The sequence below is a fragment of the Chelonoidis abingdonii genome, chromosome 1 (genome assembly GCF_003597395.2).
Source record: "Chelonoidis abingdonii isolate Lonesome George chromosome 1, CheloAbing_2.0, whole genome shotgun sequence".
In the NCBI taxonomy this organism is placed as follows: Eukaryota; Metazoa; Chordata; order Testudines; family Testudinidae; genus Chelonoidis; species Chelonoidis abingdonii.
In genome coordinates, this window is record NC_133769.1 from 21,630,875 (window position 1) to 21,657,568 (window position 26,694).

At 42.6% G+C, this 26,694-nt stretch overlaps 1 protein-coding gene across 2 annotated transcripts in view; it reads left to right on the forward strand.

Moving 5' to 3' along the window:
- The window catches only part of CACNA2D1 (calcium voltage-gated channel auxiliary subunit alpha2delta 1), a 697,188-nt gene that overhangs the window by 70,588 nt on the left and 599,906 nt on the right, over positions 1-26,694 (forward strand). For both annotated transcript variants that reach the window (XM_075064441.1, XM_075064440.1), the window contains exon 2: positions 19,465-19,546. In XM_075064441.1, coding sequence (XP_074920542.1) covers positions 19,465-19,546 — 82 coding nt within the window. The remainder of the gene's footprint in view (positions 1-19,464; positions 19,547-26,694) is intronic.

The following is a 26,694-nucleotide window of genomic DNA, read 5'->3' on the forward strand; positions in this document are numbered from 1 at the left end:
CAAGGATCGTGATAGCCATTAATATGTATCTGCAGTTCAGGAGCTAGACTATAATAATCCACTGGCTCCCCCTATTTTTTTTTTTTTTTCCAAACAGGAATTTACTGCAATTTCAGTAGAATTGACCTTACAGGACATGAGCAATTTGAAGACACTAGGATTTTATACACTCTATTGCTACTATTGTGGATGCTTAACATTCAGTTCAATACCCTTTTGATTTGACAATTGTTTTTTGTTTTCCAATTTCCTTTCCTTTCTTTTGTTTTATTTTTTAAATGCCAGCACTGAATGCAGATAAATCCTACCTTTAGAAGATGGAGTCTATTTACATCTCTGCAGCACAAAGTCTCATTATGCTGTGACAGTTGTGGTATGTTACAGAGGTGACAGCTTTTACACACTGGAAGTCAGCCTTTGAAGGCTTGAAGATATTTGCAAGTGAAATAGATTATTAGTCTGGAGGATATTCTGCAACAAAGAGATGCCACTGTATATAACACTTCGGTAAACTACTTTTGTAGATGAGAGCAGTGGTAACTGTAGGCAGGGCCGGTGCAACCATTTAGGCAAACTAGGCGGTTGCCTAGGGCACCAAGATTTGGGGGCGCCAAAAAGGGGCGCCCCCCCAAAAAATTTTAAATGGCTGCAGCCGCTGCTGGAGGGGCTGAGCTGCCGGCAGCAGCAGCTGCCTGCCGCCGGCAGCCCAAGGTGTCCCCCGGGTCAGGGCGCCGCCGGTCAACGCGACCCTGAGGTCAGTGCGCCGCAGCCCGGCAGCCCAGGGCGTTCCCCCCCCCCCCCCGGGGTCAGGGAGCCATGAGACCTGCGCGCGGGGCGGCGAAATGTCCCGGCGCCTAGGGTGCCAGAAACCCTAGCACCGGTCCTGACTGTAGGATGATGAGGTAAGGTGAGTTGGAGTCGAAGATTTGTGTTTCTTCGATTGTGTGGCCTTATCATATACCAGCATGTTACCTTCTGATAATAGATGTTTTATTTATGACTCCTTGTGAGGATTAAACAGGAGGAATCAACTGCACAGAAAATTGTCTCTAAGGATCAAGTCTCAGTAGTAAACTGTTCTTGGTTGCATAGTAGCCACCATGTTCGCTTACACATTTGCTGTATTAACAATATGTAAATCATTGTGGAAGTTACCTAGACCAGTGCTTCTCAAAACCGGTCCACCACTTGTGCAGGGAAAGCTCCTGGTGGTCTGGGCAGGTTTGGCTGATCACAGCTCTCACTGGGTGGAAGCGGTGCAGGCTGAGGGACATACTGGGCACCCTTCCTGCAGCCCCCATTGGCCTGCAGCAGCGAACCACTGCCAGTGGGAGCCATAGTCAGCCGAACCTGCAGACGCAGCAGGTAAACAAACTGGCCTAGACCTCCAGGAGCTTTCCCTGCACAGGCGGCGGACCGGCTTTGAGAAGCACTGACCTAGACTATGGAAAGCATGGTATGAAAACAAGTCTATTTTAATAATATTTGGTGTTTTTCATCTGGAGATTAAATATTAATTGGTGCAAGGACTGGAACCCAGGTGTCCCCCCTCCTCAGCCCCAAATATCAGGACTGTCGCTGTAAAATTAGGACCTCTGGTCACCCTACAAGCTAGACAATATAAGATTGGTGTATTTTAATTTATTCTTCTCTGTATACATGGAGCATAAATAGAATGAGGACATCCAAAGACTGTGTGTACCATGGGCTGCATGGTGTCCTGATTTTACATCTCGTGGAATGCCACTAATGTCAGTCAGGCTGCACAGCTGGAAGGGCTTACTGCTGCACCACTAAATTCAATGGAAACTTTGCTATTGACTTCAGTGGGCGTGGAACTGGGGGGCCTAAATCGAGGGAGAATTTGAGTGTGATTAATATATTCTGAGGAAATGTATACATGCACTTCTGGCAAACATGCATCTTCAGTGACAAATGGTCTTAGAAATATCTACAGGACAATACTCTTTGGGTGCTGTTCTGGTTTGGGATCTGATCCTTTCTCAGATAAAACCTCTACTGCAGGGCTTTTGAGTGCAGGAGCAGGCCCTGAATTGACAGGCTGATCTTACCAACTTTCTAGCACCAACCAAGTGCTTTCTTGCGACTACATTGGGCAGGCAACATTTACACACTTTTACCACACAGACGTGTGAGATACCACCACTTTCTGTGTACTCTATAATAGGAAATTAACTGCAGTGCCTCAGATATTGGTGTGAGGTAACTGTTGACTCTAATGATGACAACTTTATATGTGTCACTGTACAAAGGCTTGTGTAGCTAATTCAGCCAAAAAGTACAGTGCCTGACTGCTGCATTCTAGGTGCATAAAGGCAAGCCTGTGCTTCAGTGTAAAGACACGACGTATATGACCCAGATGGAATTCTCAGAATTGCCCTGGGGATGTATATATTTGTCAAACTGCGTATTTTGATCCTCATTTGTATAAACCTCTTTCCTTGTTAACCTTAATAATCACTTCTTTACTAGTATTCAATCTGCCATATTTTAATTTCAGTATGCCTTTACTAAGATTAAAATGCAATGCTTATTAGTTTTGGAGAAAAAAATTCAATATAAATGACAGCTAACGTGTGAACCTGGTAAGTTAAATGCAGTTGATAAAACTGTTTCATGCATAAAATGCCTCAGCAAAACTGCATTTTAAGTACTTCATAAAACCCCATTACAATGAAATTTATTTTTCAATCATGGTTTTGATGATGATTTTTTTCTTCCAGCGAGCAGTGCTATGCCCAAGGACAGAGCTGCTACATAATAAAATAATACTCAGAAGCACTTGCACAGTGCTTTTCATCCATGGGGGTCAGATTCTAATCCCAATTCCATTGGTGTAAGTCTGGAGTAACTGCATTCTGATGAGTGGGTTCAATTCTCATCTCATTTATACAAGTGTAAATCCACAGAAGTCAAGGGAGTTATTCCTAATTCTCACTGCTGTAACTGAGGTCAGGATTGGGCCCAGTGGAATTATTCCCAGCTGACAGCAGTTCAAATGAAAATATTGTTAATTATCTAATCTGTTTATTTAGGTCCCCATTACCCTATTGTCTGAACGTCTTGAATTTCAAAGCACTTTACCTAGGTTAGTATCATTAACCCAAGTTTAGAGAAGTGGAAACAGAGTCTGAGTCTGTGCGAATTGCCAGTGTCTCACTGCATGGCAGTTGGCTCTTTAGTTTAATGTATTGTGTGTTAACAATCGTGAATATAACTTCTCATGTACAGACGGCACAATGGATTTTTGCATGACACTGCAAGCAACAGCATCTAAATTACACTAGAAGTTGCAGTTGTGTGTCAACATAGATTAAACCACAATTAAATATGTGCAGAAATATTCCAGACAGAGCTAGGAAAGAAACCTAGGTCTTCTATTCCTGTGCTCTATTAACTGGGCCAGATTTCCACAATATTTAAAAATGATTTATATTAAGCTCCATCTGCTGTAGGTTTAAAAACAAGCTCATTATCATGCATGATGCAATTCTAGGTTTGGGGCTATAGCAGTGTTAAGTAGATTTTGAGTATTTGATTAATTTTCTTCTTATAAGCAATAAATGTACTTGATAGATATCCAGTTGTAAGAGCTTGTACTGAAACACATCTAGGAAACAATGGCAATCAATGAGCTGTAACTTCATTAAATCTTATCTCTTTATATGAGATACTTCTCAGTTAACTGGAGGTGGTTAAACTTTAATAATTTTTTAAAGGGCTTCTATTTAGGTTATATGTTAATTCTGGATCTGAATCAGTTTGTGTCAGGCATAAATATCTTGGGTTAAACATTAAGAAAAAGGAAGCGTGTTGTGTTTAAAATAATAAATGATTCTCCGTATAATAGTAATTTCCATTAGGGAACAGTTTTCGTTTTATTTAGTGGAACGCTGCAGATTGTAAAAGGAGACTCTCTTTTGGCAAAAAAGAAGAGAAATATTTGTGGAGCAGCAGCTGTAATTATGGGCTTGCTCTGCTAAACACCTGTCTGTCACTTGATTTATACAGAGTTTGCTTATATAAAGTAGCAACACAATTGAGGACTGATCCTGCTCTCTTAATGCAGGCAGTAGAACTTCTGTTGCAGTCTGGAATCAATCCTAGGTCGACGTGGCCACCATTACTGTAGATTCTCAGCACCTCTTGGTCTTAAATCTGTTTATCTTTACAACACTCCAGTGAGGTAGAGAGGGAATGTTGTCCCCGTCCAGTGGCACCGGAACACTTTTTAGAGTGGAGGAGCTGTGCCGCCCCCACCCCTGTCCATGCCCCCCACAGCCCACTAAAGCCGGGTCTGGGAGCCGGGCCATGGCTCCAGGAGGGTGGGAATGTGGACAGTGGGAAGGGGGGGCAGGTGGACCTTGGGGCCAGGAGCTGAGACCAAGGTGAGGGGGCTGGCAGCTGGGAGCCTGAGTGAGGGGCTGGGACTGTGGGGCTGGGGGTCAGCACCCTGGATCGTGGGACTGGCAGCAGGGACCCTAGGTGATAGGCCAGGAGTAGAGCCCCACATAAAACCTGAGGGTGCTGCAGCATCCCCTACACCCCTCATTCCTGCGCCTATGTCCCCATCTTCCAGACAGAGATCTGAGGCACATAGAGGCTGTGTGACTTGGTGAAGGTCACACCACAAGTCCGGAGCAGGGGCTTATCCCCAGATCTCTGAAGTCCTAGTCTAGGTGTGTTAACCACTGATCCATCCTTCTGCCAGCTTCACTGCTGTAAAGACTGCTGTGTTGGGCTCACACTATGGTGTTTAGCTGAGGTGCGGAGAGACCATGACAGGCTCTCTGCATCCCATAAGACTCACTTTGGGCCTATTTGCTGGAGCAGCTGGTAGAGCAGTCGTGGATGTTTGTGAACCAAGCTTTCATAGGCCTGTGACGTGCTGCAATGAGGAGGGACCTAAAGAGCCATATTTTTGGAGATCCAATGACCTGTATGCTCTAGTCAAGGATGTGTAGGGGTAGCAGCTGCTACTTCAGCTATGGATCTGGTTTTGGAGGTGGATTTTGTCTCCCTAACCCACTTTATAAGAAGCCTAGGTGTGGATTTCACTCATGATGAGCAAATTCTGGGTATTTGCCTTCTAAAGCCTTTCTGCTTAGCGTGGAAATGCTAAAGCCTCCTCCAGGAAAAGAGGGGGATTAGATATGAGGGAGGGCTAACCTTCTCTGTCCTCCTGCCCTCACCAGAAAACCCTAATCTCTAAGGTGACATGGCATTCTAGAGTATAGAGATTTATATATCTGGCTCACTGGGTCAAATCTGGTGCAGATAGGGATTGGCTCCAAATCATTATCGTCTGTGGCGATCACATAAACTCTGTGCCTCAGTTTCTATGTCTGTAACAGTGAGATAGTGATTCTAACCCATATGCAGTGCTTTGAGAGTCAGGAAGTTGAGCTAATAGGTTGATGGGAACCTAAATATACAGATTAAAGAATTAACAGTATTTCATTTTCATGGGTGTCAATTGAGAATAATTCCATTGGGCCCAGTTCTGACCGCAGTTACATCAATGTAAATCAGGAGTCACTCCACTGACTTCAGTGGATTTGCACTTGTATAAATGAGCAAAATTGAACCCATTCATTTGAATGCAGTTACTCCAGACTTATACCAATGATGCTGGGAGGATGAAAAGCACTATGTGTGTGCTGCTATTATTTAATATTATTTTATTAATATTAAAATTTATTCAGGCAGCAAGTTTCATGAGCACTGGATGAAAGATTGATATAGAAGTTTATTAATTTAAAGGGTGGGGGGAAATAAGGTGGCATTTATTAATGTTCCATCAGTGTCAAGAGGCTTCAACTAATCACTGAGCTAGACACTAGACAAACATAGAGTAAATAACCCCTACCATGATGAGTTTGTAGTCTGAATAGACACTAAAGAAAGCCTTTCCACCAGAACAAGAATGACAGTCACTGTACAGAGGCCCACACCTTCTGCCATACTGACAAACAAATCAACCAACCAAATAAATAACCCTATTTCAAGCAGAGTGTTTATACCATGCGAAGAGAGAAGACCCAGAGACTCCTTGGAGTACCTTAGGGGCTTGGCTATTGGTACTCCATTTTATATGAAAGACACTCCTGTACTGTATAGGCAGCAGTGTGTTACCCGTAGAAAGATCAACAAGATGGGCAAAGGGTAGTATCCCCATTCTTGCAGTATAATGGACGCTGCAATGTGTACACTCCGTCCGCACACTAAAGAGTTCCTTCATGGGCACCATGGCTCCCAGAAGTAGCTAGAAGCTGTAGTCTAACTCTTATTTAGACAAAGGCTTGTTTCGGTCATCTCCAAGAATTAGTCCCATGCGATATACAGTTTTGCAATGAATCTCTGGTAGTGCACACAGACCCCACTGTCATCAGGATAGAACTGGGATCTTCAGCATTCACAGCACAAGCCCCTACCACTTGAGCTAAAGCACAAAATCCTTTGAATATACCTTTGTTCAGTACTAATGGAATTTTACATGCCTTCAGTCCACCGGCAGCAAATAGATTATGCCAAAGTATCTGAGAAACCAATGGGCCCAGGTTCAGACATGCCCAAAGGTTATGTAATTAGTTCAGCATGTTTTTTTAATCTGGTTGTAAAGATCCTTCTTGGTGTGGCATCTGAATGAATTGTTAAGTCTTTGACTTATATGTTAGTACCAATCAGAGATGTGACATTCACTTGCTGGGATACTGACTGCTTTTCTTTTATGTGGCTTTCATGTTACACCTGGGCTTTAAAACTGAGGTGACAGTTTTACCTATCTTTAGATATTGTTGGTGTGTGATTCAAGGTAATGCCACTTCTCTAAGGGATTGATCTCATGCCCATTATTGAAGTCTGTGGGAGTCTTTGCATTCACTTCAATGGTCATTGGATCAGGTCGTGTGTGTTCAGTCTTCTGAAATGCTGAGCACCCTCCTCTGCCTTTGACTTGGAATAAATGGGAGCTGAAGGCAATCAGCCCATTGCAAGGCAATTTGGTCAGTATCTCACAGGATCTGCCTCTCATTGCTTTTTTCAAAGTCCATCCATCCATCCACCAGCACATGTGAAATACAAGTACTGTCTGTTTGATAGGTCATTAGAATATATAGTGTTATTAAAATTCTCCCTAGGAGTCATACACACTAGTAAAACTAGTGATTTCCTTATAGAAAGTTAATAATTCCATTGTAAAGTGTGTTCTCCTTTCACATGTCATCTAGAAATTGTAATAACAAGCAGTTTCTACTTGCCCTTCAGTTTTGTCTGAAAGGAAAAATCCTGGCTGACAATTCTGTATTTATGATAATTTTGTAGCAGGATTTTTTCTTTGTGCTCCCTTTCCCCCTCCTTTCATGGATAGTAAATCTTCTTCCAGAAGCATCTGATTCTAAAAGTGAAGGTTATTCTGAGTGGGAAAACAAAGAGTAAGGGTAGATTGGATAAATATAGCAGTGCTTGCTCTTTCGTTATTTCTGAGTCAAACCTCCTTTATCCTCATTTTTCAAACATTGTTTTTTGATTGAATTAAGAGCATGTGGTCTGCATTTTGGGGGGGGCAGGGGTTGATACGCTGAGAAATATTGAACTATTTTGTAAACAATTCACTTTCTTGTATTCCACAATTTTCATTATTTCAGCTGTGGCTTATTAGATATTCAAAGGTGTGCTGGACACATTCAGAATCACAGACAAGATGTGCCCTGGTCTAGAGGAATTTACAGCTAAGGTCCCAAACCTCATTGTGATCTGCGTTGACTGACTGACTGCAGTGGGCAACTAGAGTATGTCTACACAGCCCCTGGCTTCGCTTGACAGACTTGGGCTCAGGGGGATCATGCTACTGAGCTAAAAATAGCTGTGTAGATGTGGCAGCTTGGACTGGAACTCAGGCTCTGAAACCCGACCTGCGTCTTAAAAGTGCTGTCCACACAGCTGTTTTTAATGTGTTAGCGTGAGCCTGTGTCTGTCAACCTGGGCTCAGAGTCTCATTGCTGTTGGCTGTGTAATCACTGGGACTCCATGAGGGTGTATATAGCAGTCTGCCCATAAAATCAGAGCCAAACACAGCAGGATTGGGTGTTATCTCAGTGCCCATAGCCTCAAAGCCATTTTGGGCTTGATTCTGATGTCAATAACAAAACAAATGCAACACTGTCTGAATTAACTGCCCTCGTTTCTTTAATTTTTGAAATCCACTAGGGCTCTACTTTTTTATATACTGAACTAGTGGTGCACAATACTGTGTGAAGTTTATTTTAAACACACGTGGAACATAAAAACGAACAAACAAAAAAACCCACAATGGATTTGGGTTGTGTAAAGAAGGGTCTGTGAGGCAGAGACCTTTGATGCTGGTTTTCAACCAGGCGTATGTTTAAATGGCCATGGTTAAATTTAAACCCTGTGACTCTGGAGATTGTAAATTGCTATAGTGAAAGAGTGTTTGTTGTACTGACTGTCAAATTGGTCTTTATGGACCACATCTTACCATCAGCCCTTGAGTATTCTGCTTAAAAAACACATGACATGCTGTGGCCCTGTGTTTGAAATTTCAGGCCACATTCTGCTTTTGAACACTCTGATAAGGTTCCCATTGAAGTCAGTAGGAACTGCACATGTGTGGAACATACACTGTCTATGTAATCTTTTTATGTAGATCTTTTCATCCATAGATCTCAAAGCCCTTTAACAAAGTAGGTAAGTCTCATTATTCCCCTTTTGTAGGTGAGGAAACTGAGGCACGGGGAAGTGACTTGCCCAAGATCAGCCAGCAAACCAGTGATGGAGCAGAGAACAGAACCCCGGACTCACGAGTCCCAATCAAACTGCATTCCTTCTTGGTTATTGTCTTTATCTTTGAGAACAACATATATGCAAGTGAGGGAATCTTTGCTTGTGGAATGTATAGCATTGCAGTCCATCTCAAAGAAAACCTAACCTCAGTAGTTTTTTACTCTGCAATAATTCTCAGTGCCTGAGATGACAAAAACAAGGGTTCAGAGCAATTGTATTATTGTCTCTTTTGAGCTTAAATATATTCTGATTTTCTCTTGAAAAGTTCTTATTGCAACTTTAATGCTCTACTAAACAAAATAAACCTCTCTTCAGCATCAAGGTTCTGTAGCTGGCCTTATCAGGAGAAAAGGTTGCTGCCTCTTTAAGTCACAAGACCTCATGTTTGCTGTGACAACTTTCCAATTGTTAAATAAACTCTGACCATGAGCCACTGTCAGACAGATATTACACCCTTGGCTTCAGTGAAAGAAGCAGCAGACAAGCATTTCAGTGCCGAGAAGCTCTCATTTCTTTTCTGTTTTTTCTTTTTAATTTGACGTATTACTTTTTTACCAAGGGAAAAAAAAATACAATGAGATAATATGATACATTTGGATATATTTAACAGAAATTGCCATTTTGGACTGGGATTACAGTCTACAAGTGTTGTGCAGAATTTCCCCTGCAAATTTAGTACTGAGAATGTGTCCAGTTCAGAAACCACATCTAACAGAAGCTTGGAATATCTAAACCATATGCAAACAAGCCACTTATAACTGGTAGTGAGGTGGAGGATTACCATTCACAGTTATAAACATTAGACAATTTAAGTAAATACTGCTGGCGTTACTTAGATGCTTGTGGGAATGAGAGAGAATTGCATTAATCTTTGTAGGGATTTTAGAACCGTAATTTACAATGTGGTACTTCTAATATTAGTGTGGGGGGAAGGATCTAAATGATTATTCTTTATTATACAGTACCCTATTGTTTTAGCCACTATAGAAACAATTAATACCAAGAGAATCCATGTCACAGAAACCACACAATCTAGAGTGACTAGTCTAGACAATATTCTGTCCTGGATATAAACTATAAATCAATATTTGAAGGTACAAAATTATTTTAAACAAAGCTAGCTGGGGAGGGAGATTGTCATTTGTTAATTTTAGCTTATTAGTTTCATTGTTGTTATACCGTCTAACTCTGTGGAGCCAGTTGCAAGACTGGGACTAAGTGAGATCAGAAGCAGGCCTGGGATCTTTTTATTTAATATACAATTTAATATTACTAGAGAAACCTCCTTTTTCTACATTAAGGAGGGCATCAGTTTGCATTTCAACAGTTTCCCATCATGAAAGAGATTGATGCTCATTTTTTTTTTTTTAGGAGTAATTTTCTTCAAAATTCAAAAAGTTTAAGTATGTTAAAGTAATTTTAACTAAACTAGGTTTTTTACCATCTCAGATCTAATTGAGTAGCTGACAATTACCATTAAAAAATATTATCTGTAGAGAGCACAACTGTGGTAAATGGAAATTGTCCATTTAAAAATCAATCCTGTCTGATTTTATCAATTATTGTTACAAATAAGACCTAAAATCTTTTTATAACTAGAATAGATCAGAGAAAATTTTTTTTTTCTTCAGTTTCCTTTATTTTGTTCTCTGGAAAACACTTTTTGAATAATGGATGTCACTATTTCAGTTTTTTTTGTTTGTGTGGGTGTTTCACACAACAACTAGGGAGAAGAGACATTTAAAAAAAATAGGAAAATGTTATGGTAAAACACACAGAAATTGGCAGATGATCTCAGGGGCAACTGTAGTTCCTGATACTACTATCTACTAATACTCTCTCTGTGTCTCTTGTTGTGTTTAAGTGACTAGATTTCAAATTGGTGTCCCTTTCACTAAAGCAGATGGTAGGCTTAGTAGATCACAGCTGCAGGGCACACAAAATGCACCATAAAGAATCCACATTTACAAGCAGTTTTCTAGAATAGAAAATACTAGATTAAATGTTTACTTGATATAAAATGCAGAAAAGATTTGAACCAGGACCTTTAAAATAATTTATATGTGATGCTTCTAAAAAAAAGAAACATGGAAAATAATATGGAAAAGCTTCAGAATAATGTTTGAATTAATTACAGTAGTCAATGAGAATGTAATCAATCAGCCCAGAGACACATCATCAGCATGTTGTCTTGCCATGTGAGAGTCTCAAAATGAGAATGAACAAAGGAGGGAGCTGATGGGGTGAACTGTTGTTGATATGATGCTGAAGAGGAAAAGCAAAGCACGCACAGTATCTCTGGGGAGCAAACAATCCCTCATAATCTGATCCACAGAAGAGCATTAATATTACCCCTGAAGGCAGCTGCTTATTTGTTAGCTGGGAGGCTGGTAGCAAATTGTCTCAAGTGGGACAGCAAGTGGAAAAAGCAGTGTTCCAGTGAGGGGAGTAGGAATTAATGGTATAAAAAAGGGAGAGATGTGGAGGAAAGAGAACAAGAACATTGACTTCAATGGAGCCAAGATTTCACCTGCTGTCCCGGTGCTAGTATTTGTTTTAAAATTGCTCACCCTTGCATTACTGCCAGTCTAGCTTCACCAGTGCTAGCAACATTAGAGTGCTGGGATAGACTTGTATACTGGCTGTTTAACCGCCGTGTTGTGTAAGCCCTGGCTTGCACTCCCACTGGTGTTAGCATGACGGTCAGAAATTTTAAGAGAACTTCTAGCGTAGACAGGGCAGCTGAGTCTAATTGTCTAAGTGGGTGAATGGAGGCTTTGAACTGCTATGACAACACCCTATGCATTCTCATAGAAAATGGAGGGCCTTTCTCTTTCCCCTTTTGTGAACAACTTTACAGAATATAATGGAGCATTATAGCCCTGCTATAGAACTGTATCAGATGGGTCAAATGGAGTTGAGGTGGGGTACTAGGGACTAGAGTTATTGTAGAGGTACCTGGCCTCTCCATGGATTGCCTAGCCTCCTAGGAGGGACCTCCATGGGGACCTGGGTAGGTGGCAGGCTCTAAGGGGAGGCAAACCCCATCTTCCTGGACAGATGCTGTTGGGGAATCTCTAGAAATTTCATTAAGATTTCCATGCAACATTCCTACCCCTTCTCCCCGCAGCACACACTCCTGTGGCTTTCCCCATAATATGGCCTGTTATTACTGAGACACCTAACGAGCTGGTATTATCAGTAGACTGGAATTATCAGTGAAGCCTCGTTTGGCACACACTGGGAACCTCTAGGTATTATAGTTACTGCCAAAAATTAAAAGCAAACCCTTTGTTTTTGAAAGTGAGTGCAGCTATCCAATCCAAATGTAGACACTGTCCCCTTCAAATTTTGGAGGCACTAGGTTGTGCTGCATTGTAAATGTAAGCATCGTTACATTCCCATCGCATTGTGCTGTATAATTTGTGTCATATTCCAAACTGGTGGATCACGATGGGATGCTCAGTAATGAGATGCAACCCATTCTTGGGTTATTTTTTTTCCCCATTAACAAAGGCATTTCTTTCTTTGGTTAGATACAGCACATCTGTTTTGCAACTGAATCTAAAATAACTGCAAATCTGGAGGAGACCGTATCAAATGTGAGAAATGGCCACTTTCTTTTTAATATTGAACCATTTTACAACATTAATATTTCCAGAATAGCAGATCTTAGCTGCTGAGAGCACAATTAACTTCCAGGATTTCTGCCCTCCTGAGAGGTACCACAGAGAGCAGAATGAAAGCGCACAGGCATGAAAGGGGAGCCAAAGGCAGCATGGCTCCTAATTGCAGGAATATGCAGACGTGGCCATCAAGGGATAAATGCTCTTAGGGACAGGCATTTCTTGCGGGTGCTCTGACATCAGTGGAGTTAGGACTAGATTTCCCTGTGGATCTCTTGGCTCTGCAGAGTTAGAGATCCATGCTCTCTCCTCATCCTCTACAGGGAAGAATCTGATGAGTTTGCTATACACTGACGTTCTTTGTGTGTTCAGATGACTTTTTTCCCCTTCTGTTGGTTTTTCTATGGGAGGGGAAAACCTAGCTACATATATATAGCTAGATGAATGATGAAGACTAGAAATAAAAGTGGGAGAGGAATTATTTAGGATGGTAAATAGGATTAACCGGATGAAATTCAGAAAGAGAATTTCCAATGGGATTAGGCATAGTCTTCCAAAGAAAATTTTGGCAAATCCATTGAAAAGTAACCAAAGCTCTAAAAAATGGACTAGGAGGACCCTAGCCTGCAATGTCAGGGAGATCGGTTAGGTAACCTGATCAAAATTAAAGATGGCCTGTGTTCTTATCTGAACATAGGAAATTGTTTTCCCATCACCACTGCAGGGGGGAGGGTTCATGATTCAAAGATCTCAGTCCTGATTCTTTGCTGCGCAGAGTTTCTGTTTCATGCAGCAGAGGAAAACCTGTCAGAGAGGCTGTTACCATTTCTTAATTATCTGTGCTGGCCATGCTGCTGTCCACGGCATAGATTATAGTTGCTTGGAGGTTCAGCAATTATACCAGCTGGCATTGTTCCCCAGGGGACCATCTACTGGCTGAGGGGATGCTTGATGCCTATTGGACACCTCTGCACATCCCACTGTACTGATGCCAGGTGGGGTGGTATATGGGCCAGGTCCATGCCAGGGGAATTCTGATCTGGGCAAAGCTGGCCCCTTTGCACCATCAGAGTGGTGCAAAGAGGCCAGAGTGCGATAGAAAAATCTGGCCTTGGTTTGTATTTCACTAATTCACAATGTTTTGTGTCGCTGTTGAATACAAACAGCACAGACTATTACAGTGGAGTTGTGACACAGAGGCCCATTGGTGGTTCAGTGCTGTGTCGGCAGCTCTTGTAAGGCCTGACATACTCACCACACCTAACACACTGTGGTCATAATCTCAATTTATAAGGTGGCATGTAGGATTATTAATATTCTTGCATGATGTATGTTTGGGGTATGGATATGGATATGTAGCTCCCTGAGTTCTGGATATGGCCTAGAACTGTGGTCCCCAACCTTTTTGGCTGGTGGGCACCAGCCGAAGGACCACCGTGGCAGTGGAGCACCCGCCGAAATGCCGCCGAATTTCGGCGGCAACGTCTCTCGATGACGTCGCTTGCCGTCGACAAGCGAAGTCATTGAGAGGTGTCCCCGCCGAAATTCAGGAGCGACGCCTCTTGATGATGTCTCTTGTCGATGGCGAGAGGCGTCCCCGCCGAAATGCCGCTGCGGCATTTTGGCGGGTGCTCTCCCAGGGGCCAGGATATGGGTGCATTAAGATGCCCCCATGGGTGCCATGGCGCCCGCGGGCACTGCGTTAGGGACCCCTGGCATAGAATTATATACTTAAAATGTGTTTGGCAAGCAATGTGTAAGCACAGTCTGCCTTAGATAGAGGTATGTGCATTTATTTACTTTTCTGACTGCCTAGTTGTCAGGCAGAGACAGTGAAGGTCCATTTGCATATAAGGTAAACAAAACTATCAAGCTAACAGGTAGGAGAGGAGACAACGTGGGGTCTACAGCCCAGCAGGAGAGAGACGCTTGGTCTGGGTTTTTTAAGAATAGATTGCAAAGGTTTACTGGCTGAACCGCCCTGTCATTATAGACCAGTGATAAGCAATTGAATCAACTGTGTGTATACAATATTACTGTATTATAAAAGTGTATCTAGTCCGGTCTCTTCTGCCAATGATACAGTGGTGATTAATATCCTAGTGAAATGTATGTATTAACAGTATATGAGGAAATATGGATGCTTAATGATACTATATTTTAAAGTCTGTGACCAAATACCGAGAGAAACAGTTGCATTCCCAACTGTCTAGGAGGGAACCTATCTACCTGTTACCAACAAAATTAAACAAGGTTTGACCAAAGACAGTGAAGCCCTATTTACGTGGAACTAAGCAGGGGATGGGAAGCCCTCAAGAAGAGAACAGCATGAGGTCATTCTGCATCTTGGAACAAGGTCATTGAACTTTAGAAGAAATAAGTAAGGACAGAAGCCATCTTTGGCATTCAACGTGAGACACACGTGCAAGGACTCAGAGCTCTTGCAAGCCGAGAAAGATGGATCCATCAATCAAGGGTGTCAAAGTCTCTGGGAATGGAAGATTGATAAGGAAATGACCTTGAACAAAGATTGTAGCTGATTGAGTAAGGTCTTAGCCATTAGAAAGCACATTTTTGCTTTTTTGTATGTTTGTAGCCCTTTCTAACTTTATTTGGTGTCACTTAACTCTGTTCTTTTGTTAATAAACTTGTCTTATTTTTACTATAAACCAACTCAATGGTCTGCTTGAAGGGAAGAGTGTATTTACTCCAGTTAAGTTAGCCTTGTCTACATTAAAGGGAAAAGTGGATCTAAGCTATGCAATTTGAGTTATGTGAATAGCGTAACTCAGATTGATGTAGCTTTGATCTACTTGCCGCAGGGTCTACACTACGTAACGTCGATGGGAGATGCTTTCCTGTTGACTCCCCTTGCTCTTCTTGATCAGGTGGAGTACAGGAGTCAACGGGACAGCGATTGGCGGTCGATTTAGTGGGTCTTCACTAGACCCATTAAATCACTGCTGATGCATCAATTGCCACAGCGTCAATCCTCTAGTAAGTGTAGACAAGCCTTTAATAAGCTGTAATATGCTTTTGGCTCCTTAAAGGAGAAAATGAACCTTAATATATCTCTGAATGGTCCAGAAGTTGGCTGGACTTTGCAGAGCATATAGCTTTGAGAAAATTCAGGATTAGAGTTGTGTTGAGGTCACTCTCCAAGTGCTAATCAAAGCTGGTAGAAAACAGTGAATGTGACTGGTGTATTGCTGGCGGGCTGCTAGGTTCAGAGTTGCTGAACTAAGGCTGCAGTTATACATAACAACTCAGGGGATTCTAGTTGCTGGCTGTGAACATCCCAGGCACGGAGTTAAAGTAACAAAGCTTTTAATGCACGTAAGGTTTACAGGGTAAGAGGTGATACAACTCCTCATCCCAGATTGCATCCCAAGATGTGATAGTAGTGTTACAAGTATGAGTGATGGCTCATGTACAGAGAAGGTTTATAATAAAATAAAATCTGAATGAGACAGCCTATTCATGTGCCTCCACTGATTTGCGGTACATAATAGTACAATGACAATAATCCCCAATGATTCTGGAACTTTAACTGCTGCATTCTCCTACCTGTCGGTGCTATCTATTTGAAACAAAAACCTCTCCTTACAGGGACAAATGCCGTGGCTTACATGGAGGGCAGATGACCTTGTGCCAGTTCGATAAAGGACTGCAATCTGTATTCCTAGGAGCTCGACCTTGTTCACATGGCACTGAAGTGAAATCCAAAGCATATGCACTGTGTGCAGCTGCTATGCAGAGAGATTTATATCTCTTCTGGCTTAGCTCCTGTTTAGTGTTCAGAGCTGAAGCTTCAGCTGAATCAAAGCCATCCAACAGTGTTGTTACTCTGCATCTACTGTTGTGACCAAGGCTGAGAGAATCTCTCTAGGTCAAATTCTCGCTAGCTGCCTCGTGCCTGTGTTTGGGTTCTGCACAGCAACTGGGGAGGTGAAATCCATTCCAGCAACGTGGCAGGAGGCTGAAGGGCTGTTTTGTGGTCACTGCTACTCCATCCTGGATCACATTCTAAGGTGACTATCTGCCCCAATTCATTGTATAGGGAGCCAGGACACATAACTCAGCTTTGTGGATCACAGTGTTGTTCCCGTGACTTTCTAGGCACTTAAAAGTGTGGCACGGTGACACTCAGCCTTTGAATCATTGAATCATAGAAGATATGGGTTGGAAGAGACCTCAGGAGGTCATCTAGTCCAACCTCCTGCCCAAAGCAGGACGAACCCCAACTAAATCATCCCAGCCACAGCTTTGTCAAGCTGAACCTTAAAAACCTCTAAGGATAGAGATGCCATACCTCCCTAGGTAACCCATTCCAGTGCTTCATCACTCTCCTAGTGAAATATTTTTCCTAATATCCAACCTACCCTGCCTGTCCACCCCATCCCCCCCCCCCCATTGCAACTTGAGACCATTGCTTCTTGTTCTGTCATCTGCCACCACTGAGAACAGCCAAGCTCCATTCTCTTTGGAACCCCCCTTCAGGTAGTTGAAGGCTGCTATCAAATCCTCCCTCCCTCTTCTCTTCTGCAGACTAAATAAGCCCGGTTCCCTCAGCCTCTCCTCATAAGGCATGTGCCTCCAGCCCACTAATAATTTTCGTTGACCTCCACTGGACTCTCTCCAATTTGTCCACATCCTTTCTGTAGTGGGGTCCCCCAAAACTGGAGACAATACTCCAGATATGGCCTCACTAGTGCCAAATAGAGGGGAATAATCACTTCCCTCAATCTGCTGGCAATGATCCTACTAATGTAGCCCAAGGGGAGACTGCTGACTCATATCCAGCTTCTCATCCACTGTAATCCCTAGTTCCTTTTCTGCAGAACTGCTGCTTAGCCAGTCAGTCCCCAGCCAGTGCATGGGATTCTTCCATCCTAAGTGCAGGACTCTGCAGTTGTCCTGGTTGAACCTCAACAGATTTCTTTTGACCCAATCTTCCAATTTATCTAGGTCACTCTGGACCCTATCCCTACCCTCTAGGATATCTACCTCACCCCCCAGCTTAGTGTCATCGCGAAATTAATGAAGATACTGAACAAAAACGATTGCAGGACCGACCCCTGGGGCACTCCACTTGATACCAGCTGCCAGCTAGACACTGAACCATTGATCACTACCCTTTGAGCCAACAATCTAGCCAGCTTTCTATCCACCTTAGAGTCCATTCATCTAATCCATACTTATTTAACTTACTGGCAGGAATACTGTGGGAGATGGTATCAAAAGCTTTCCTAAAGTCAAGGTATATCACATCCACCACTTTCCCCATATCCACAGAGCCAGTTATGTCATCATAGAAGACATTCTGGTTGGTCAGGCATGACTTGCCCTTGGTAAATCCATGTTGATTGTTCCTGATCACCTTCCTCTCTTCCAAGTGCTTCAAAATTGATTCCTTGAGGATCTGCTTCATGATTTTTCCCAGGGACTGAGGTGAGTCTGTAGTTCCCTGGATTCTCCTTCTTCCCTTTTTAAAATATGGGCACTATATTTGCCTTTTTCCAGTCACATCAGCCAACTCTCTGGGTACCCTCGGATGCACTGCATCCGGCCCCATGGACTGGACTTGTGCATGTCCAGCATGGACTTGTGCATGGACTTGTGCATGTCCAGCTTTTCTAAATAGTCCTTAACCTGTTCTTTTGCCACAGAGGGCTGCTCACCTTCTCCCCATACTGTGCTGTCCAGTGCAGCAGTCTGGGAACTGACCTTATCTGTGAAGACCAAGGGAAAAAAAGCATTGAGTACTTCAGCTTTTTCCACATCATTTGTCACTAGGTTGCCTCCCCATTCAGTAAGGGTCCCACACTTTCCCTGATCACCTTCTTGGTGCTAACATACCTGTAGAAACCCTTCTTGTTACCCTTCACATCCCTTGCTAGCTGTAACTTCAGTTGTGCCCTGGTCTTTCTGATTATGCCCCTGCATGCTCAAGCAATATTTTTATACTCCTCCCTAGTCATCTGTCCAAGTTTCCGCTTGTAAAACTTCTTTTTTGTGTTAAAGCTCACCGAAGATTTCTCTGTTAAGCCAAGCTGGTCGTCTGCCATATTTGCTATTCTTTCTGCACATCGGGATGGTTTGTTCCTGTGCCCTCAATAAGGCTTCTTTAAAATCCAGACAGTCTTCTGGATTCCTTTCCCCCTCATATTAGCCTCCCTGGGGATTCTGCCTATCAGTTCCCTGAGGGAGTCAAAGTCTGCTTTTCTGAAGTCACAAGGGTCTTGTGAGGATAAATACATTAAAGATTAGAATGTGCTCATATACTAGGGTAATGGGGACCGTAATATAGATAGTAATAATAAGTGCTGACAGTATGCTTGATTGTTCAGCTAACAGCTCATCTGGTCACTATAGACAACCGTATGAGAGATACAACTGCAGAAAAGTTCACCTGACACTTGAAGACTTAGAATCAAAATACAACTGGGAGGCTAGTCAGTCTCTATACCATTTAGTCGGTAACCTCTCTGCTGCAGCTGTCAGCTAGTGCTAATTGTGTTAATGGGTTTTGGGAGAGGAACTCTTGTCTAGGATATGCGGGGACCACCATGCAGTCTACAGATAGTTACACAATTGGTTTGTGTAAGACCAGGCTAGATTTGAGCTAACAAAGGATATTCACATTAACTTATGTCTCAGTATTGGTGGCATATTCCAAAAGGACATACAGGTTACTTTTTCAACAATCAAGGGCAAGGCTCTTGTGCCCTTTAAACAACTATTTTCATATGTCCTGACTTTTTGCCCTTTTTTTGATGATAGGTCATTGTATACAGCTTCCTCACTGTGTTGGGCCTTTGCAAGGCAGAGAGCTTGTGTGAAAGAGAGACAGAATGAATGTCTAAAGCAGAGTCACAGCAATATCGAGGGACTTCGGCATCAATCTGCCTTCTGGAGGATAATCTGTCAGCCTGCATTTGTGTTTGTGATCATCATAACTATTTGCCATTGATCTGATGGGACATCTCTTTCTCTCTTCTTTTTATTTCTATAGAATAAAGTCATGGGTGGATAAAATGCAAGTCGATCTTGTAACGTTGGCAAGAAGTGCAAGTGGGGTGGACGAGCTTGCGAAGGTGAGTCTAAATGGGTAGAGCCTCTGTGACAATTAAAACAGTCAAAAAAGGATGGTGCTCGTTATATAGGGGAAACAATTAATTCATCCCATCCTCACAGTGATTTTTTTTGGAATGAAAGCCTATAGTATTCCTTTTCCCTTCTGTTTACATAGAAGGACATGAATAATGGAGATATCCATTAATTCACTCTTTATATTGAAGCTAATATTTAATCAGCTGCGCAGTACCGGGCATAAGGTTTATGATTATTACAACACCCACACACAATAGCACAGCTCCTTTTACATTGTATATTTGTCCAATATGGTATCCAGGAAGCAACTATTCAAGGAAAGTTCATAGAAAGCTCTCTATTTTAAAAGAGAAGACTGGTTTTCTGACATATAAATTCTCTGAATTGAAGACGTCTTTGTAGCCTAGATTTCTATGGAGGTGAATGATACTATCTGTTGTTCTCTAATGTTATACTACTTTAATCTAGAGTATATTTTACAGAAGAACAAATTATAATTATTTTTATTATGGAGAAGAGCTATCCATGTTACTGTACACACTATTATTGTGCACACAAAAATAAGTTAAAAGAACATTATTAAGGTTGCGAAGTCAAGCACTCAAAAATTAGGAAATGCCACAATTAAGGTTTCCTGTGCAACTTTAATTCAGCCCCCTTCTGCGCATGAACTGGTGATACTATCTTTAATTTCATGGCCACACACTATTTTTTCCATTGGACCTCTTCCCCAGTTGGTTCACAGAATAGACACACTCTGAATATGAATCAAGGTTATGCAGGGAAGGGGACAGTTGTTTGAAGGTCCATGCATCATTTGTAGCGGAATTTGTAAGGTGTATAGTGAATGAGGCAGGAGAATGCAGGAAGAGAAAGGATGGTCTCATGGTTAAAGCAGTTGAATACTATCCTAAGGAATTAAATTCTGTCCCTGTCTTTGCCACAGAGTTCTTATGTTACGTTGGGCAAGTCGCTTATACCAAATTTAGTGTGTTCTGTATTTTCTGGGTGCCTGAGTTGAGACTCTGGGATCTAATTTGCAGGAGTGCAGAACACCCTCAGCTATGACTGAAGTCAATGGGACTTGTGCTTTGATGGCATAAAATGCCATACAATGGTAAGAACCCAAAAAAGGAGCTCTTAGGCCACTGAAATTTGGAATCTAAAATTAGTGAACACTTTTGACCTTAATTTTCCTGGGCCTCATTGCCCCACCTGTAAAATAGGGACAGTGCCCCCAACTCATCTCACAAGTGTACTGTGAAAATACATTCATTAATATTTGTGAAGCACTCAGAAAACTCATAAGGAAACTAACAACTCTGTTTTCAGAGGAGGATTTAGATGGTTTTGCAGTAAAGGCGGCACACTAAACAATGAAGTGAAAAAAATCTCCTCATTAAGTGAACACTGTCCATTCTGTGCACTGAATGAGGCAAGGGTTGTATAGAAAAATAGTGTATGAGAGTTAGAGAGTGTATCCTAATGCCTCCGGCAGCCGAATTAAGGTTGCACAGGCATCCTTAATTTGGAATTCCTAACTTTTTAGTGGTTGACTTTGCAGCCTTAATAATATTCTTTTAATCTTGTTTTTGTGTGTAATTTCCTAGGTTTTTTTAAAAAGGAAACGGGGAAAAAAACACATCCTGAAATCCCATCATGTGGGATCATAGTGACAGTCTAACATGGTTCATCAACAGGAAAGGAACCCTTAGACCCACTGCATACACCTCTGACGCATGAGCTAATGGAGTAACTGATCGCAACAGTGGATTGTTATCCTCTGTGTAGACCAACTCCAAGGGGGGTGAGATCCTTTGCCAGTGGTTTCAGAGATTTTCATAGCAGAACATGTAGCTTAATATTAAATACTTGCAATAAACTGCTTATGAACATTCTAAGACTTATAGAAGACTCAGAATAATGCATAGAAATGATTTGGTGAATAACTTTTCTTTCTCAGCTCTTCCCTGAAAGGGGGGGGGAGGGGTGAAAGGGCTTGAGAGTACCCCACAGAGAGGAATTCCCAAGTGCTCCTTCCTGGGTTCAAAGCGTTGAGTTGTTGTTTGTTTTTTTTGTTTTTTTTTCATTTGGGTGGTGGCAGCATTTACCAAGCCAAGGCCAGAGAAAAGCTGTAACCTTGAGAGTGTAATACAAGCCTGGGGTGACATACAGATAGTGAAACCCCTGCTCAGAAGAGAGAACAATCTAAATAGACAAGACAGCCAAAATGTGTATGTGTGTGTGTAGGGAAAGGAACCACTAGTATCCTTATTTTATGGATGGGGAACTTGAGGACAAAGAGCTTAACTTGCCCAATGTCACACAGACAGACTGTGACAGAGCCAAGAGTAGATCTTGGATCTCCTGAGTCTCAGTCCAGTGCTTTATCCACAATTCATCCTCCCTCTAAACAGTTTGTTATGAATTATTGATTAGCTGTAGGAATAAGCAGTAACGCAACTAGCAATTAACTACAGTTGTTATTACCCATAAGATGAACTGTGCTTAATGTGTATGCTTCCTTTTGTAGTTCATCTTTGTGCCCTTCCTGCTTATGTATGCTGTATGGGAATGGCTTCAAAGTGGTTTTCCAAAAATAGTTTTTACTCTGTATTTTTCAGTGCAGTTTTCCCAGATATTAATGAGGGGACTTAGCTTGAGAACTGGGAAAGTGCCAACACAGATTTTCCACCAACTGTGGAGTCCTCATCTCAGTTCCAGTCCTCCAAAGGTTGCCTTGGCAAAGAGGGGAAGTCTTGAGTTGACAGGCCAAATTCTCAACTGCTGTAAATCAGAGTAGCTGCACTGAAGTCAATGGAGTAACATTGATTTATACCAGCTGAGGTTCTGGTCTGATATCTCTAATTTAAAAAAAAACAAGCAAGCAAACCTTATTTGGAAAAAAAAATATTGAGCCATTTTTTACATCATGCGTGAGAAATAAAGGAGACAAACATGATCACTTTTTGCCTGTTCAGTTTCCCATTTGAAAAGAGCACTGTGGGTTGTATTACCAATCTCACATCCAGATACTGTCCAGTTTCTGATTTAGTACATGTTTCTTACTAAAAGAACAATGGGAAAGAACTCATAGTGAAGCACAACATGCAGGATGATCTGGAGTTACAAGATGTTGCACATGTAGCAACCTCCCTGGCACTTGGAGGGGAGGACCACAGGTTGCAGGAAGGGAGAATTTGGAGGAGGCACCGGTAAGTCAGTCTGTGTGCATGTGGCTTGAAAGTTTGCTGCAGTTACAGCACCTCTGTAAATAGTTCTCTTAATAAAGGGCCAGTCTAGTTTTAGAAATATCATGTCCTCTACTGTTGTGTTACATTAAACAGTGCAATTGTTGTAGGTAGGGTTACCCCTGACGGATATTTGACCGCCCTGGCTTTTTTTTTTTGTAATGGATTTGCCAGTTGCCAGAAAAACAATTTAATCTGCTGGGTTTTTTTTTATGTGGGTCTAAAGATTTGCATTATTATCACAATACACTGGGATATCAAATGTTAAAAGTTTCTGTGTCCGGCTAAAGATGCTGCAGTTCCCAGTTCTGCAGTTTAAGTGATAGATCAAAACTGTTGAAAATACAGCAGCTGTCTTCCTACCAACCTGTAAGTGCACCACACAAATGTGTGAGAGAGGGTTTGAGTCATGCGAGAGTGAGGAGAGGTGCAATGTTATCAATCTTATATGTATGTGTTACCTCTCTAGTTAGAGTGGCTGCTGAAGGGGCAGTTGCAGAATTGCTTTGTGGTTGGGGTTAAAGCAGTCTTGCCTTGTGGGAGTGGTGCCGGGGTTTTTTGCATTTCAAAGATGGTAACCCTAGTTGTTGGCCTTAAAAAAAAAAAAAAAAAAAAAAAAAAAAGATTCTTATTTACACCAAGGCTTCTTTAAACTGCTCTGGCAGTGTACAGGTGGTGTTAACATGAGATAAGGGTAATTGCTCTTTACTTTAAGGACTCAATGTAAATCAACCCTAGTGTAAATGATATGCAGGCCCTAGTGAGCAAGTGTATTTTTAAACTTCCTGAGAAATATAGAGACATATAGTTTTAAAAAATGAGTGTCTATAGATAATCCATAATAAAGTACCAAAATAAGGGGCCTGTTTCTCAGAAATGCTGAGCATCCAGGTGATCCCATTGTCTTCAGTCATTTTCTTCAATAGGAGCAAAAAATAGTGTATTCATAAAAGGTGCAAACCCATGTGTGTTAGTCCTGGACAAATAGTGCCACATGGCTCAGGAGTGAGTGGAGAATGGTTTGAGTTGTAGAGCTAAGTACACAAATAGTTACTGTTTTTAAATGTGTGTATAGCTTCCATTTTAAATAGACCTTTCACAGCAAAGGCCCATGACTAAGCTAATTGACACTTTTTATAATGTAATAAACTGCGACAAGTCTGCTTCTAATTACCCACATTAGTTGCTAATATACCTCTAGCAGAAGGAGACAGAGAAGAGGAGGGACCCTTGCAAAACTCAGAAATCAAGTTCTCAGATTGAACGCATTGACCCTCAGCAGTGACTAGCCTGTCCATTTCAAACTGATTGACAAGGAGCATATGTTACATAAATATCAAAATAAAAATGTGATTGTGTTAGAAGTTTTGACATGATGAACACACAGGAGCTGTACCGTAAACTGCAGTGGCAACTAACAACATTTTACACCATGTAACCTTTTCAGGCAACAGGCTAATTGAACACAACAGCAGTTTAGAGATATTGTTCCAAGGAGAGCTAGTTTCTGAGTGTTTCCCTTTTGGTGTAGTAGCAATAGTGACTTTTGCATGATATGCATGAGGCATGCTGTTATTACAGTCCCAGGAGTCACAGAGAAAGAGAAACTTATTCTTTATTACAGCTGGTCAAAAATGGGAGGACATTTTTCTTTAACATTTTGTCTTTTTTTTAAAAAAAAGACCAAAATTCCAAATTTCAACCTCAAAAATTATTTGAAATTTCTGTTTATTTTCAACCAGCTCTGTTCTTTATCTTTACTCATAAGTATTATTGTGAACATTACCAGTTGATGTTTTCTGCCTTTCCATTTAATTTTGGTTCAGATACTTTTAAAGTAAAAATTATTTGCTCATGGGGGAAAAGAATAGTAGGGATGGAAATGAGGGTTTGGAGAAATGGTGAGAAGGATATATTTTATTTGTCAATAAATAAATATGTAGTCTTCAGCATGGCAGAGCAGAGCACAGGCCACTGGTTTCACAGAAGTGGGAGATTACCCTGCAGCCTCCTTGCTTGCGGACACAGACTCGATGAGACTGTACCCGACCCTGACATAGTCTAAGGGGTAGGCCTGCCCCAGAAACACACCCCTGCCCCTCTGCACCAGGCGCACCAAGATAGCAAGTGAGAGGGGGAGAGTCTCACACGCATTCACAGCCCTGGCCCCCAATCCAGGTATGGGGCAGTCAGGCTCAGTCCAGCAAAATCCAAGTGTGGAGGGGCTTAGTGTTGGGGCATCCAGGTGTGGGGTATCAGGGTTCATTGTTGGGCAGTCTAGGTGTGGGTGGCTTAGTGGGATATGTGAGGTGATCTGGATGCATCTGGCCTCATTGTGGGGTTCTGGGTGCAGGGGGAATGGAACTTTGCAGGGAGGTTGAGATGAAGATGGTTGCAGCTCAGCGGCAGGGGTCTGGATGTGGGGAGAATGGGGATCAATGAGGGGTCTGGGTGTGGGGGACTCAGCAGCAGGAGGGGAGATGCTGGTGTGGGGGTCTGGGTGCAGCTGGTTGGAGCTCAGTGGGGTGGGGGGCCAGGTACAGGGAGTCGTTGGAGGGGTTCAGGTGCTGGGGGGTGGGGCTCGTCAGGCTGGGGGTTCAAGTGTGGGGGATTGTTGAAGTGCAGGGATGGGGGTCTGGATGTGGGGCGAGGAAGGCTCAGCGGGAGGGTTCTGGGTATGGACAGTGTGGCTTGGCGGGGGGGTATGTATTTTGGGGGGTCTGGATGCATGGGGTTTGGGTGGATGGAGGAGCAGCTCCCTGTACAGTGACCCCTCCCCCCATGACTGAGGAGCGATGGGGGCAGGAAGTAGCGGGGTGGGTGCGGAGCTTCCTGCAGCCAGGGGAGGTTTCTGACCCAGCCCTGGCTGCTTCTTGCAGGGAAAGAGGAAGATCTGTTGTCTCCCACCCCACAGCCCAGCTGGGACTAGCAGCAGAACCTGGCACAGGGTAGGAGCCACCAGCCAGGGTATCCACAGCCACTCTTCCCTGTCCCCCCACCTGCAGTGATTTATCTTTCTGCCAGCTGCTCCGGGTACCCAAAAGAGCACACCTGCACTTCCCTTTGCTTCCCCATCAGAAATCATTTTTCTGTGGGGAAACAAAGAAATCTGGGGGAGACATTAATTCTGTGCATGTGGAGTGACACAGAATTCCCTCAGGAGTAGTAATAGAGCAGGGCTCGTTACTGGAGAGTCAGTGTGGTTGAGCCGATATAACAGTGTTTCTCAAACGGGGGTCGCTGCTTGTGTAGGGAAAGCCTCTGGTGGGCCGGACCAGTTTGTTTACCTGCCCCATCTGCAGATCCGGCCGATCGTGGCTCCCACTGGCTGTGGTTCAGTGATCCAGGCCAATGGGAGCTGCTGGAAGCGGCATGGGCCGAGTTTGAGAAACACTACGATATAATATGGGGCTGGCACTCAAGATCTCTTGAGTTCTAATCCTGGATGTATCACCAACCTGTTTTGTGGACTTATGTCACTCTCAGTCTGTGTCTCTTAATTCATCTGTAAAAAAGGGGATAATACTCGGCTACCCCATGGCTGTTGTGGAAGTTAAGTGGGTGAGGTTTGCATGGCTCTTTTAAACATGTAATGTCTTATAATTGATGAGCATGATTATTAAGGAATTTTGCAGTATGGCAATGAACACAGGCACTGAAAATAAGCATTTCACTCATTCACTGAGGTGAATTACAGAGCCCAATGGGTAGCGTTTGAGACAATAGACAAGATGGGATAGGGTAAATAGTGGTCTCCTGTCATAAACAGATAGCTAAGGGTTAATGTTTCTTTTACCTGTAAAGGGTTAACAAAGGGAACCACACACCTGACCAGAGGACCAATCAGGAAACCGGATTTTTCAAAGCTCAGGGAGGGAATT